The sequence below is a fragment of the Mustela lutreola genome, chromosome 2 (genome assembly GCF_030435805.1).
Source record: "Mustela lutreola isolate mMusLut2 chromosome 2, mMusLut2.pri, whole genome shotgun sequence".
In the NCBI taxonomy this organism is placed as follows: Eukaryota; Metazoa; Chordata; class Mammalia; order Carnivora; family Mustelidae; genus Mustela; species Mustela lutreola.
In genome coordinates this window covers 210,099,953-210,112,381 of record NC_081291.1, presented here as the reverse complement: position 1 = coordinate 210,112,381, position 12,429 = coordinate 210,099,953, and the positions used below count along the sequence as shown (strand labels likewise).

Sequence of the window (12,429 nt, the reverse complement as noted above, 5' to 3'; positions counted from 1 at the left end):
TATGAGGTAAAGACAGTAAACACAGCCATTATGATATGTGTTGCTCCTTTCTAAAAACAAAGGCTAACCTACAGTTGGCCTTTATCATTTTCTTGGTATTGCCTTATTCACTGATCTCTGCCACAGAAGTGACAATCTGTTGATTCCCCAAACTGTAATGACAATTTCATGGAAGCATGGGTGGCCAGCATAAGCCAAACTGTATGTAGGCTTAGTATCCATGAGAGAGTTGCCCACACAGACCCGTCATAAACAAAAAAGTTCTATATACTTTCTCCAAACTCCTCTTAACAGCTGCTATTTTGTGTCCCAATGTCCCAAGGCTCAACATTCTTCTAGCTGCGTTCACTCACTAAGTAAAAGCAAGCTATTCTATTCAAGTAAGAGTGAGTGTAACCAGCACTTCGCAGACCTGTGAGAGGTCTCCTGGAGGCAGGACATAACAAGGACAGAAACATTTACATGCTTGAGCTCCAAACAGGCTGCTGTGAAAGACATGTGTAAAACCAAGCTCCATAATTAAGACACAAAATCACCTTTGGTTTACCAATGCACAGAAACAATCTCAAGAAAGAAGAAGGGGGGCAGTAGAACACTTATGGAGTACCTGCTTTCCATGAGGCCATGTCAAAAATGATTTCTAGAACCCTAAACCCACTCAGTTTCCCATTACAAGAAAAGATCAAAAGGAGAGAATGTGAGACAGTGTGTCCATGACTCTAAGCATGATCTCTCCCAATGTCTACAATCCACTGGCTGTGCCCTGCTTTGGTCATTGTATCAGAAAATAACATAGGGCCACCTGGGTGGCTCAGTCAGTTAAGCGGCCAACTCTTGATTTTGGCTCAGCTCAGGATTTTAGGATTGTGAGATCAATCCCTGCCTCAGGCTCCACACACTGTGTGTGGAGCCTGCTTTAGATTCTCTTTCTCCCTCTCCTTTGCTCCACACTCCCACATATGCTCCCTCTCAAAAAAAAAAAAAAAAAAAAAAAAAAAAAAAAAGAATATAATAGTAGGTAAAGTTATTCAACTGCTCAATATTGCTAACTAACATCCAAAACTAACAATTCTACATGTAAAAATGTTGTAATTTCCATGAAAAAAGTTAAAGAAATGAGTTGCTACAGAACCTGGGAACTGCTCCTCAGCCTCATGACAAGAAGGACTCTTTTATTTTTTAAATTTATAAACCATAAAGAGATTTAATTAGGTTCAGTTAAACTAAAATAAGGAAGCTTCCAGAACCAAGGACCTCTTTCCCACCTCTTCTGGTAGAGTAATGTTAAGCTCTGCATCAGCCTGTCCTACGATTCTCGAGTGGAGGTAACTGCTGCACGCCGCCAACACAGATCGGTGGGCACGGAACCGCTGGCCCTCCACAAGGACAGTGACATCACACAGCACGTCCTTCTTCCGCTGGTCATTGAGGCTGAGCAAGACATTGGTGCTGTGCACCGAAGATTCATAGGCAAAAACCGCAATCTCACTCAGAGACATTCTGCATAACAAATGGTGTCGGGAAGTTCAGTGAAAGCATGCTTCTCGTCGTCATCAAACCTGTAAAAACACATGCAAGATTTCACTTGAATAAAGTCTTGTTAGAAGTATTTTTAAAAATGACAGTGTCAAATATAAATGAAATTACTCATCACAAAAACAAAAATGAAAACAAAATCCCCTAGAGAACCTAGACATATTTATTACTTTATTTCATTTAAAATAGGTCCTTCACCACCATTTTTAGTTAGTTTTTCTAATTTTAGGAAAAAGCATCTCAGGATGAGGGAGGGAAGAACTTTATGTTCTCTGAAAGTAAGTCATTTCACCCTGACAAAACACCTCCAATGAGCAAACAGACTCATTGGTCCGGGAAGTTTCTGGGTGGGATCCCAAACCTGTTGCTTTATGACATGAATGGGCGTGTGTGCCTCGTTCCCCAGAGGTCACCCTTGGGATGGGCCTGGCAGGAGAACAGGCGTATGGACCCACGGTTCTCCAGGCGCCCTTCTCCAACACTTGACAGCTGGCAGGAGGCTTTGGTGCTTTATAACAAGAGACACACTCTACATAAGGTAAAGTTCCTCCAACATAAGGAAGAAATGACTTGAGAAAAAGACTCAAATCTGTCAAGCCAGATCTTAACAAGTCTTTTTACAGAACAAGTCATACTTTACACTACAAATAGAGGAAACGGAGTACAACTATTTCATCATTAAGAGCATGATTTACCATACACAGAAACTCTCAGTTTGCTGAAAATGTTCAAAGATAAGTCATCAAAAAATGTGTATGTATTTTAAAATACACCATATTTTAAATATTATGACATATCATAACCACCATTTTTATCAAGATAGCCACAATATATGTTGTATCTACATAGTTCAATCGTGTACTATTCTTATACAGGATCTATTATATAACAGAGACTGAAAGTAAGAAATTAAAAGAGAGGTTCTAGTATCTTCCTCCGGAGCCCAAAGGCCAGTGGCGAGCACGCCCAAGGAGTGTATGCATACCTCTCTATGAGAAACTCCTCACACGTATTACCTGTCATTCACTTTTGTTTTTCTGAACTACTGCACTGCCTAAAACAAGAAGGTCCTCAAAAGTTCAGTGACTGAATAAACTTTCTTATTCCCAGATTCATTATACGCCAAGCGAAAATGAGAGGAGACAAGAGGACTACTGGTGTTCAGGCACTCCAGGTCCAGATCACGGGTACGGGTGACTTCTGCCTCACGGACAGGCTGTTTTAGTCACAAACATGTGAAATTCATCTATAAATTCTACCTTACTTACGTGTTTATCTTTGAAGTACTCAATACAGCTAAAACGTTGAGTTCTTCAGAAGTAGTCAATGAAAACAAAATGTCTAGTTATGTGGCTGAACTCTGCCCTAAGTTAAGGCTTACAACGGATCACTCACTGGTTCAGCACACCACATAAAATCACGGCGACTGCAAAACAGGCACTAGGACTAACTTAACTTCTGGATTGCGCCCATTCAAAAGAGTAGTGAATTCCCTTTGGCAACTGGTCTTAGTATTTCACTTACCAAAACAAGGAATTAGAGTTAGGAATTGTAAGGAAGAACTATCAAAGAGATCACGTGCCCCATGTGTGTGGTGCCACACAGACCACCGCCCTCCACTTTCTCTAAGACGATGTACACCTCCCCCTGCCAAGCCAGACTCAACAGCTTGCCTTTCTCTGTCCCTGCACCCAAGTCCCCAGCCTCTTTATTCGTTTCAGGCATCTGCCCTGCAAACCCCTGTAACTAGACTAATCTTACTTTTACATCTTGTCATTCTGCTGACCTCTGCACAGCCAGGCAAAATCATAAAAACACACAGGCTGGGGTCACTATAAATTCATGGCCTCAGCACTGTTCATCAATTCTTTCGTGTGCCCTGATATCCCGTTCTCCACAAGAGCCTTCCAAGTGGACACTTTCGTCTTCAGTAAGTGTCCTTCCCAGTAGACAACCACAACGAGGATCCAACCTCAGAAATTATTATCCCCCACCACCACCTCCACAGGCCCCCTCTCCTACTGAAAACAGTCCCCAGTGTCTGCTCTCAACCTCAAAGCACCCTCGCTTCTTCAATCCAGGACCTTCCCCTAACACTCTCTTCTCACGTATGCCCAAACTCTCTCTCTATGCCAGCTTTTTCCCATCAGACGTCGCTCATATGCTTAAGTCTCTCAAGAAACTATCCTAAAACACTAAAGCAAATATTCATCGAGCTATCATTCCGTACCAGGCACAGGCCTGCGGTGCTGACACAGCTTCCCTTACCTACTCTTCAACATAGCCCTATGACACTGATGCTCTTACATCATCCCAACCTTACAGATAAGGAAACTGAGGCTCAGTAAGAAGTATCTTGGCTGTGGTCAAAAAACCAGTAAGACGAAGAATGAGGAGTCATACCAAGTACCGACTACTCCGTATTTGTCTCCCGTTAGTAGCTGCTGAACACATAGTAGAGAAAGTCACTGCAGTACTCCCTCCCCACAGTATTACTAAAAGGTTGTGTATGAAAATAGGGAAATGAGCCTCCCAGAGCGCCAGGATCAAATGAACTGGACCTGAACTTCAACAAAGAGGACTCTGGACTCTTCAACACTGCAACCTAAAGGGACGCTGGTTCTCAAGGAAACCACAACAAAAGCAGTTCCCATACCTTCACTTTGAAGCTGCTGTCAGCACACATATGAGCCCTCACTACTCACCTCAAATCCCAGAAAGAATTTATTCTTGGCTCAGCCCTCCTGTTTAGGCAGGCTCAGCCCTCCTGTTTAGGCAGTTTGGGGTGACAGATCACTTCAAAAGTTCTCAGCCAATTTAGAGATTTGCTGTGAGATACAGATTTGGGAGATAAGCCAAGGAGAGAGGAGCCAGTGACCCCAGTAGTACAACAAACAGCCTCTCAAAAGAACCCAAAGTGTCTCGCTTAAGTGGACTAAGCATATGCATGTCATGACTGATCCTGCTCCCGGCAGAACCTGGGACTCATCTGACACCTCCCTCGGCCCTTGTAGGCAATCTCTCACTGACACCAGCTACCTCTGCTTCTCAACACGGAAACCCACTTCTCTCCATCTGCATTGCCACAATTCTAGTCCAAGCCATCACTGGCTCTAGTCTAGACAGGTGCTGCCTACCTTTGGTAATGGTGTCTAAGCTCACACATGTACAAATACACTAAATAAAAAGTGAAACTAAGTTTCACCTATTAATATTTTATCCTTACTAGTGCAAAGTACTCTAATATCTACTCTGTTCTATTAAAAATAAATAAATAAATTCCAGTTGTGATCCACTCGATTTCAAGAACCACCAAGGGACCACCATCTCAGGCATGGAAAACACAGTCCAGTGGCTAACTCCACACACGAGGTTCAAATTCCAGCTCTGCCATTACCTAGCTGTATGACCTTCGGGCAAGCTGCTTTAACCTTGCCAGGTCTTGGTCTCCTCACCTGTAAAATAAGGATAACAAGAGCACCTCACTGGATTGTCATGAGGTGTCTATGGACAATAAGGATAAATGGTTTAGCACAGTACCGGGCCTAGAGCAAACAACTACGAAGTATCAGCTGTTCTTAATGACAGTAATAATAACAAAAGCTTCATCCCCCTCAATCCCCTCTAGATCCCCTCCAATGTGCTCTCCCACATCAAAGTGATTTCTCCCTTGCCAAAACCTAACATTGTCTTCCAAATTTCTTATGATTAGTTCTAAATCCTTAGCCCATCCTCCAGACCTGCAAAAATCCAGCCTTATCTCGAGTTTTGTCTCTCTTGCTATTCTCTTGCCTCACCACCCCTTCTTCTTGCCCCAGGGAACCAAGCTCCTCTCCACCTCAGGGCCTTTGAACACACTGTGCCTGCAACCTGCACTTCTCCTACTCCTCAGCTGGCTAACTCCCCACCTTTTAGGTCTCTGCTTAAACGTCAAAATCTTGTCTGACTTGTTTTCTGCCATAACTCAAGCACATAACATAACTGTACCTGATTCCATGCAGGAACTTGCTTCTGAATGAATGATTTCACATATTTACTACAAATCCAGAACGCAGAGCATCTACATTTTCTTCCAAACACACTGCAATCAGCTATTCTGGTATATATAGGAACAATGCCACTAAGCCCAGCACTCCGAGAAAAGTCCTTGGATACCAGCTTTCTCACAGTCAGGAGCAGCGAAAGAGAGCCCGCCTCTGGGAGCCTGAACCGTATCTGCAAAACAACTGGTCAAAGAAGAACAAAACTTGGCAACTATAAATAAAGCCAGTACAGCTGACTTGCATGAACAAAGACATCATGACCCTGGCCTCATCAATATGGGGTACTACAGAAAGTTAATCTGAAAATCAATTTTCCTAATTCTGAAAACCACCTAAGTGGTCAGTAATCTATTTTTTCACCCAATAACATGATGACTAAAGACTGGCACACATCCTTCTAGCATCTGTCAGTGTGACCTTGTAACATTTCTCAAACCTAAAAGGTAAAATACACCACCACCCAAGGAACCTTCCAGATTCATAACTGTTAATTTATTAACACCAAACTTAGATTCTTACATTACACATGAATTTTTCTCTATTCCTGGAAATATAACTACTGTTATATATAACTATATAACTATATATATAACTACATATATATAGTTATATATAACTATATAACTACAGTTATAATTCAAAATAAAGGTTTGTTGACCTTTGTAGCTTGCTGATTCATTCAGTAATGCTGATAAAGGATGAACAAGCATTTTAAAGCTTCCTGTACTTCGATTTAGAAATAACTTCTGCTCTCTGCTCAACATACACAATTCAAGTTTTAAAAGTCACCAGTTGATGTTTTTGCTTTCAAAATGATAAATAAACAAAATGCTATGGTTTCATCCCATTTTCATAATTTAAAAGATAACCTACTTTTTTAAAAAAATCTTTTAAAAGCCTAAAGTGGTTATCTGATCATGGACCAAGTACGATGCTTCACAACCAAAATTCAGAAAGTAACTGTATGAGGATGAAGTTCCACACATACAAGAGCTGGAATTTTGTTTCCCTCAAATACCATAGAACTTTGGTTTCTTGTTTTTAATTATGAGTGTGGAAGGGCACACAAAATAACCAAGGAATCACTTACAAGGAAAAACAAAAACAAAAACTCTCATCCAAACATCCTTTATCTTCACTGAACAATGATGAATGTCCTTTCTACAAGTGTATACCGAGCTACCCAACAGATTTAGTGCCATGAAAACACAAGTAAAAAACAGTCTCTACATTCAAGAACATCACCTACAGATGTTCAAAATAAAAATGATGCCTTGGGGCAAAAGCAATGACAATGATCGTTATAATCAATTTACACAGGAATGTGAACATTCCTAAAAGTATTTATTTGCAATAACTCTCCAAACAAAAACTACTTCCTAGTCAATTCTCATTTAACCATAATACTCAATTAATGAAAATGATGATTTCCAAAACAGTTGTTAGCTGAGGGTGTGTGTGTGGGGGGGGGGGGGGGGGGTGACGTGGTTGGGCATCAATTGGACATCCCATACGGCAAAATGGGCAATTGAGTTGGCCTTTATAGAAAAAACAATACTCTTCATCTACAAACATCTTCATCTAAGGAAGAATTCCTCAGAACCTCCCTCCCCTTCTCTCCAGTGGCCATTTGTAATTTCTACCTCTTTCTCCTTATTGCTTCTGCCCACCACCAACTGCATCACACAATGACCTTTACCTCACTCAGTTTCAGGTCAGGGTCCCCAAAGGCTCAGAAGACAGGAAAATTCCTCTTAGCACACCATCCTTCTCAGCTCCCTCCTAAGCTTCAAGCTCCCCTAAGCCAGTTTCTGTTACAATCTACCCAAGATACCTAGCGTTTGAGTGTTCTTCTGCAGTTAGGTGCACCTTGTCTTCTACTGCTCAAGTAGATGGCAAAGACCCAACAATATTGTGGGTGTACACCTTTAGTTCTTTGTCTTTCCTTTTGAAGCCTTTATATATTTATATATTAATGCCTAAATAAATACATAAATAAGTTTGCTTTTAATGTAAGGTAGAGATGTCCACAGAAAAATGTCTTTTTAAAAAGAAGGGCTTTTCTTATTACCATTCCCAATCTGGAAAGAAGCTTAACATCAAAAAGTCTGTGGGAAGACCTGTACCCTGGGGCAAAGAATACATTATAGGTTAAAAAAAAAAAAAAAAAAGCCTGTGGGAATTTAAATCAGAGACAATAATTTAAGTCTACATTCTTTCCTATATTCTCAGAGCTGAGTCATCTTCCAGGAAGAGCCAGGAAGAGTAACTCAGTTTCCAAGATTTGCTATTTTCTTTATGTTTTTAACATAAAGATCTTAAACATCATACTTGCTTAAACATATCTGATAACCCCATTTTCTAAATCCATTCCTCTTATGAAAAAATCCCAAGTATGAAGAGATAAGATATACAAATGTGTAGATCAAAAAAAACTGAGTGAAAATAGAAAACAAAACAAAAATCTGAGTAAGTAGCAGAAGACCTTATAAAAGCTCCAAAACATGGATGTTGTTTTTAGAGGACTTTTATAATAACATATGGGAAAATGGAAATCGATGTTAACTATGTGACTAAAGATACCACAGCTTTTTTAACCCACTGAGCCACCCAGGCACCCCTGCCACAGCTTTTGTAGAATGAGATGTGGAGAATGGAGAAGGTGAGCAAGCAAATCACTAAAATTTTGCAGCTCATGATTCAATCCCTGCTTCCACAAAGGGAAAGTTGGACTTTTCTCCACTTACTCTTCCTCGAATTAAAAATTATGCATTTAATCATGGATCTTTTTTGTACTTTCTTGGTCTAATTCCATATCTGAAATGAAAGAGCTAAAGTTAAACACAGAGGGGAGACATCTGAACGGTTAGAGAAGTGTGAAGACCCTATTTACAGACTCACCAACTCAGAGGTCAGAAACAAAAGGTTTTTTACTTCCCAAGTCAACAAATTCAACTTTGATAACTGTGCGTAGTACATTTAAAATAGCTTGGAAAGGAATAAAGGAAGAAAAAAAAGAATTAACATAGGAAACCCGAGCTCGAGAACCAAAACAAGAATAACAGACTCCACGATTATACCTTTTTAACTGAAAAGAATTTAAGAAAACAAAGCAGTCTTTTATTTGCTTAACATATTTGGCGGCTACTTGATCCTTAATAAGACTGTTGTATCTCAAGTGAAATAGATCATCTTATGAAAATATGAACTAGCAATTAGAACTGGCCCACAACCAATAAGGCTCATTTACTGAAAACACTCTCTATCATGTATTTGTCAGCCACTACTTTCTGTACCAACATTGAGGTATGATTTACATAGAACTGCACTATTTAAAGTGTTCAGTGAGTTTTGACACGTGCATATGGGCACGAAACTACCACCAATAAAGATACAGAAATTTTTAAAAAAAGATAAATTTCATCACTCCAAATTCCATATGCCCCGTTTGCTCTCTCCTTCCCCGTCCTCCTAGCTCCAGGTAACAAAAGATTTGATGTCACTGTAGATTAGCATGCATTTTCTATGATTTTTATATAAATAGAATCACACATTATGTCCTCTGCCTCAGGCTTCTTTCATTCAGCTTAGTGACATTCATACTGCATACATCAGATGTTTCTCTATTGCTGAATAATATTCCATTGTATGACTGTATCACTCTTTGTGTATCTAGTTAACTACTGATGGACGAGTCTAACAAAAATGGACGTAACTGCATTGCTTCCAGTTTGGGACTACTGTAATAAAGCCTCTGTGAACGTCCAGATGGACATATACTTCATTTCTCTTGGGTAAATAAATACCTTTGGAGTAGAAGAGCTGAGTGATATGGTAGATTTATGTTTAACTTTTCAGAAATTGCTGAGCAGTTTTCCAAAGCAAGTGTATCATTTTGAACTGCTCCTTAGCAGTGCACAAGCCCAGTTGCTACACATTCTAAGCAATCCTTGGTATTCAGTTTTTTTTCATCTTAGCTACCCTAATAAATGTACCGTGGTATCTCAGTGTGGTTTTAATTTACCTTTCCTGATGGCCACTGAAGTTGAGCATCTTTTTATGTGCTTATTGGCCATTTGTATATCTTCTTCTGTGAAAATCTGTTCAATTTATCTGCTCATGTTTAGTGGGCTGTTTTCTTACTGAACTGTTAAAGCCAGCAGAATTTTTATCAGGATTGCAGTGACTCTATATACCAATATGGGGAGAACCAAAATCTAAATTGAGTCTTCTCATGCACAAACATAGCAAATCTCCCCGTTGACTTAGTTCTTCTTTCAGCATTATTCCGGTGTTTCTAGTAAAGAGGTCTTGCATATCTTTTGTTATATTTACTCTTAACTAGTTTATGGGACTTTTTTATAGTTACTATAAATGAATCTGTTTATTAAACTTCATTTTCTGGTTTTCTGCTGCTACACTGTAAACAAAAAATCAATTTTTTAAATATTAACCTTGAATTCTGCAATCCTACTTAATTCACGTATCAGGTCTTAACAGTTGCTTTGAAGATTCTTTACGAGTCTCTATGTACCATAATCATGTCAATCTGCAAACAGAGACAGTTTTACTTTTTTCTCATCTTTAGAGTTATTCTTCTTCCCTTATTGCAATGACTGAAGAGCGACAGCGCTAAGAGCTGGCACTCTTGCCTTATTCCCTTATAAGTTTTTGATAATTCACCATTAAATATTATGTTAACTGTAAGTTTTCTAAGATGAGCAACTGATGGGCAGTAAAGGAGGTGTGGTAGTTACTATCCCAGTTAACTTCGGGCTCATATAAGAAACTCAAAGGGGAAAAAAAAAAAAAAAAAGCAAAGAGTGAAAATTCCCCAAAATTCCCCAGAAGAGTGAAATTCCCAAACTCACTCAGCCTCCTCTAAGGGCACCCTTCATTCCTACACCACTTTCTAAGTATTCACCCAAGACATCCAAGGATCCCAAAATCAGGGGCTATAGATAAGAAGGGCACAGGGTGGTTATCAGAGGGCACACCCACGACTGAAAGACTGTCAGAACCATACAAACATAGCGCTTTTCTGCTCTAGAGATCGCGAGGGCGGACAGCATGGAAGAGCATTCTGCAGCTCGATGACAAACCCTGGCAAGCTGGGCTGTCCTGTACATTGACGGCATTCCCTCTGTTTTTAGGTAAAGTAGGGACAAGAATACTACTTTCTATTGGGAGGATCAAATAAAATAATACACATAATGTTTCTAGAGCAGTGCCTGGCACATAATGACTGCTCAAGAATTACTGACTAATTAATTAAATGTTAGCTATTATTTGAGTAAATGTTAGCTATTATCTGAATCTGATGCTAGAAAGTTTTTTTGAGTGGCATAGAAGACACTGGAACTCTAGTTAAAGAAGTGTAATAGCATACTGCTTAGCTTTCCAGGGCCCCTGCATGAGAATATGGACACTTAACTGGTTTTCAACGTTCAGAATGACAAATAGCAGAAGACTTAATTATGGTTATAATTAATATAATTATAAAAGGGATATAGATATATATATTATATATATAATATAAATAATATAGATGGAATATAGACATTGTTAATCTTGACAAAATGAAAGTAAAATGAACAGGCTGGGAGATGGAATCAGAGAGAACTGAAAGGAAAACTAGTATTTCTATATGACTTACAATGTGGAGTCAAAAGATACGTCAAAAAAAAAAAAAAAAGGTACTTCCTTGGATGAGTGAGACCAAATTAAAAAATAAATTCTGGGGTGGTAGAGGTGACCAAGAACAAATGAAATAACAGATTACAAATATAGGTGGAGTGATGGTGGAAGCAACAAAATTAATATCCAGAGTAAAAGGAAGTCAACAGATAATATATTAGGTTCATAAACTGAGGTCTAAACATCTTAGAGATACACAGGTAACTACCAAAAAAATTGCACAGCAGAAATGGGTAAAGATGAATATTATCCACAAAGCAGAATTAGGGGTAGGATGGGGTACAACAGATAGGGTTGCTTCATGATAAATCTTTCCATATTTTTTAAACCAAAAACATGTAATACTTTGACTAATAACATAAACTTAAAGATATTTAAATAGTAAACAAAAATATTAAAACACAGTTAAGCCTAAATTGTTGATAACTTCGTTGTGAGACTTAAATTTTTTGAAGATTTTCCAAGTAGAAAAGAAATTTGACAAAGAGGAAAATCAACCTTTAATTAACATTTTACATTATTCTGACTGAACTAGAAGGTGGGAGGGTAAAGAAATAGAGTAAGATTTCTCACTTGGGAACAATGTTATACATATGGTTTAATATTTTATCCTGATAGCAATACCAACTGAAACAGATTCTTCAAAAATCTTCTAAAGAAATGAACTATTGAACTGCCAAACCACTAGAGCCTTACAAAATCTGATGAAACTTTTTTCCACCAAGAAAACTACTCACATAATTTTATTATTGCATTTGCTTTTAGTTGAACTGATAAATGAAATCAAGAGCTGTTGCTTTGAGAAGACGAGTAAAACTGACAAGTTTCTACAGTCTCACCAAGGAAAACAGACGAACACAGAGAATTCCCGTTATCACACAGAGCATACTAGAATGGCTCTTCTCGCAATGCCCTTCCATCTACAATACAATTCTCTACTCCCCTTCGTAGAAGTCCTCAAAAGAGCCATTTACATCCTCCCTATTTTCACTTCCCTCTCTTCCCAGTTTCACTTGAGCCCACTAAAACCAGGCCTTTCCCCCTCCGTTCCACGGAAACTACTGCTAAATGGCAAATTTTCAGTCTTCTTACACAGCATCTCAGCAACATTCAACAGGTTGAGCATTCTCTCCCTGAATCCCTTTCTTCGCTT

At 39.0% G+C, this 12,429-nt stretch overlaps 1 protein-coding gene across 3 annotated transcripts in view; it reads right to left on the bottom strand.

Moving 5' to 3' along the window:
* The window catches only part of BACH1 (BTB domain and CNC homolog 1), a 44,114-nt gene that overhangs the window by 18,686 nt on the left and 12,999 nt on the right, over window positions 1-12,429 (bottom strand). For 2 of the 3 annotated variants that reach the window (XM_059164559.1, XM_059164560.1), the window contains exon 2: window positions 1,266-1,559. In XM_059164559.1, the coding sequence (XP_059020542.1) occupies window positions 1,266-1,499 (234 nt within the window). In that variant the 5' untranslated portion in view covers window positions 1,500-1,559. Of the gene's footprint in view, window positions 1-1,265; window positions 1,560-5,523; window positions 5,989-12,429 lie in introns of those variants that run through there. The other variant, XM_059164561.1, reaches the window with a different exon arrangement.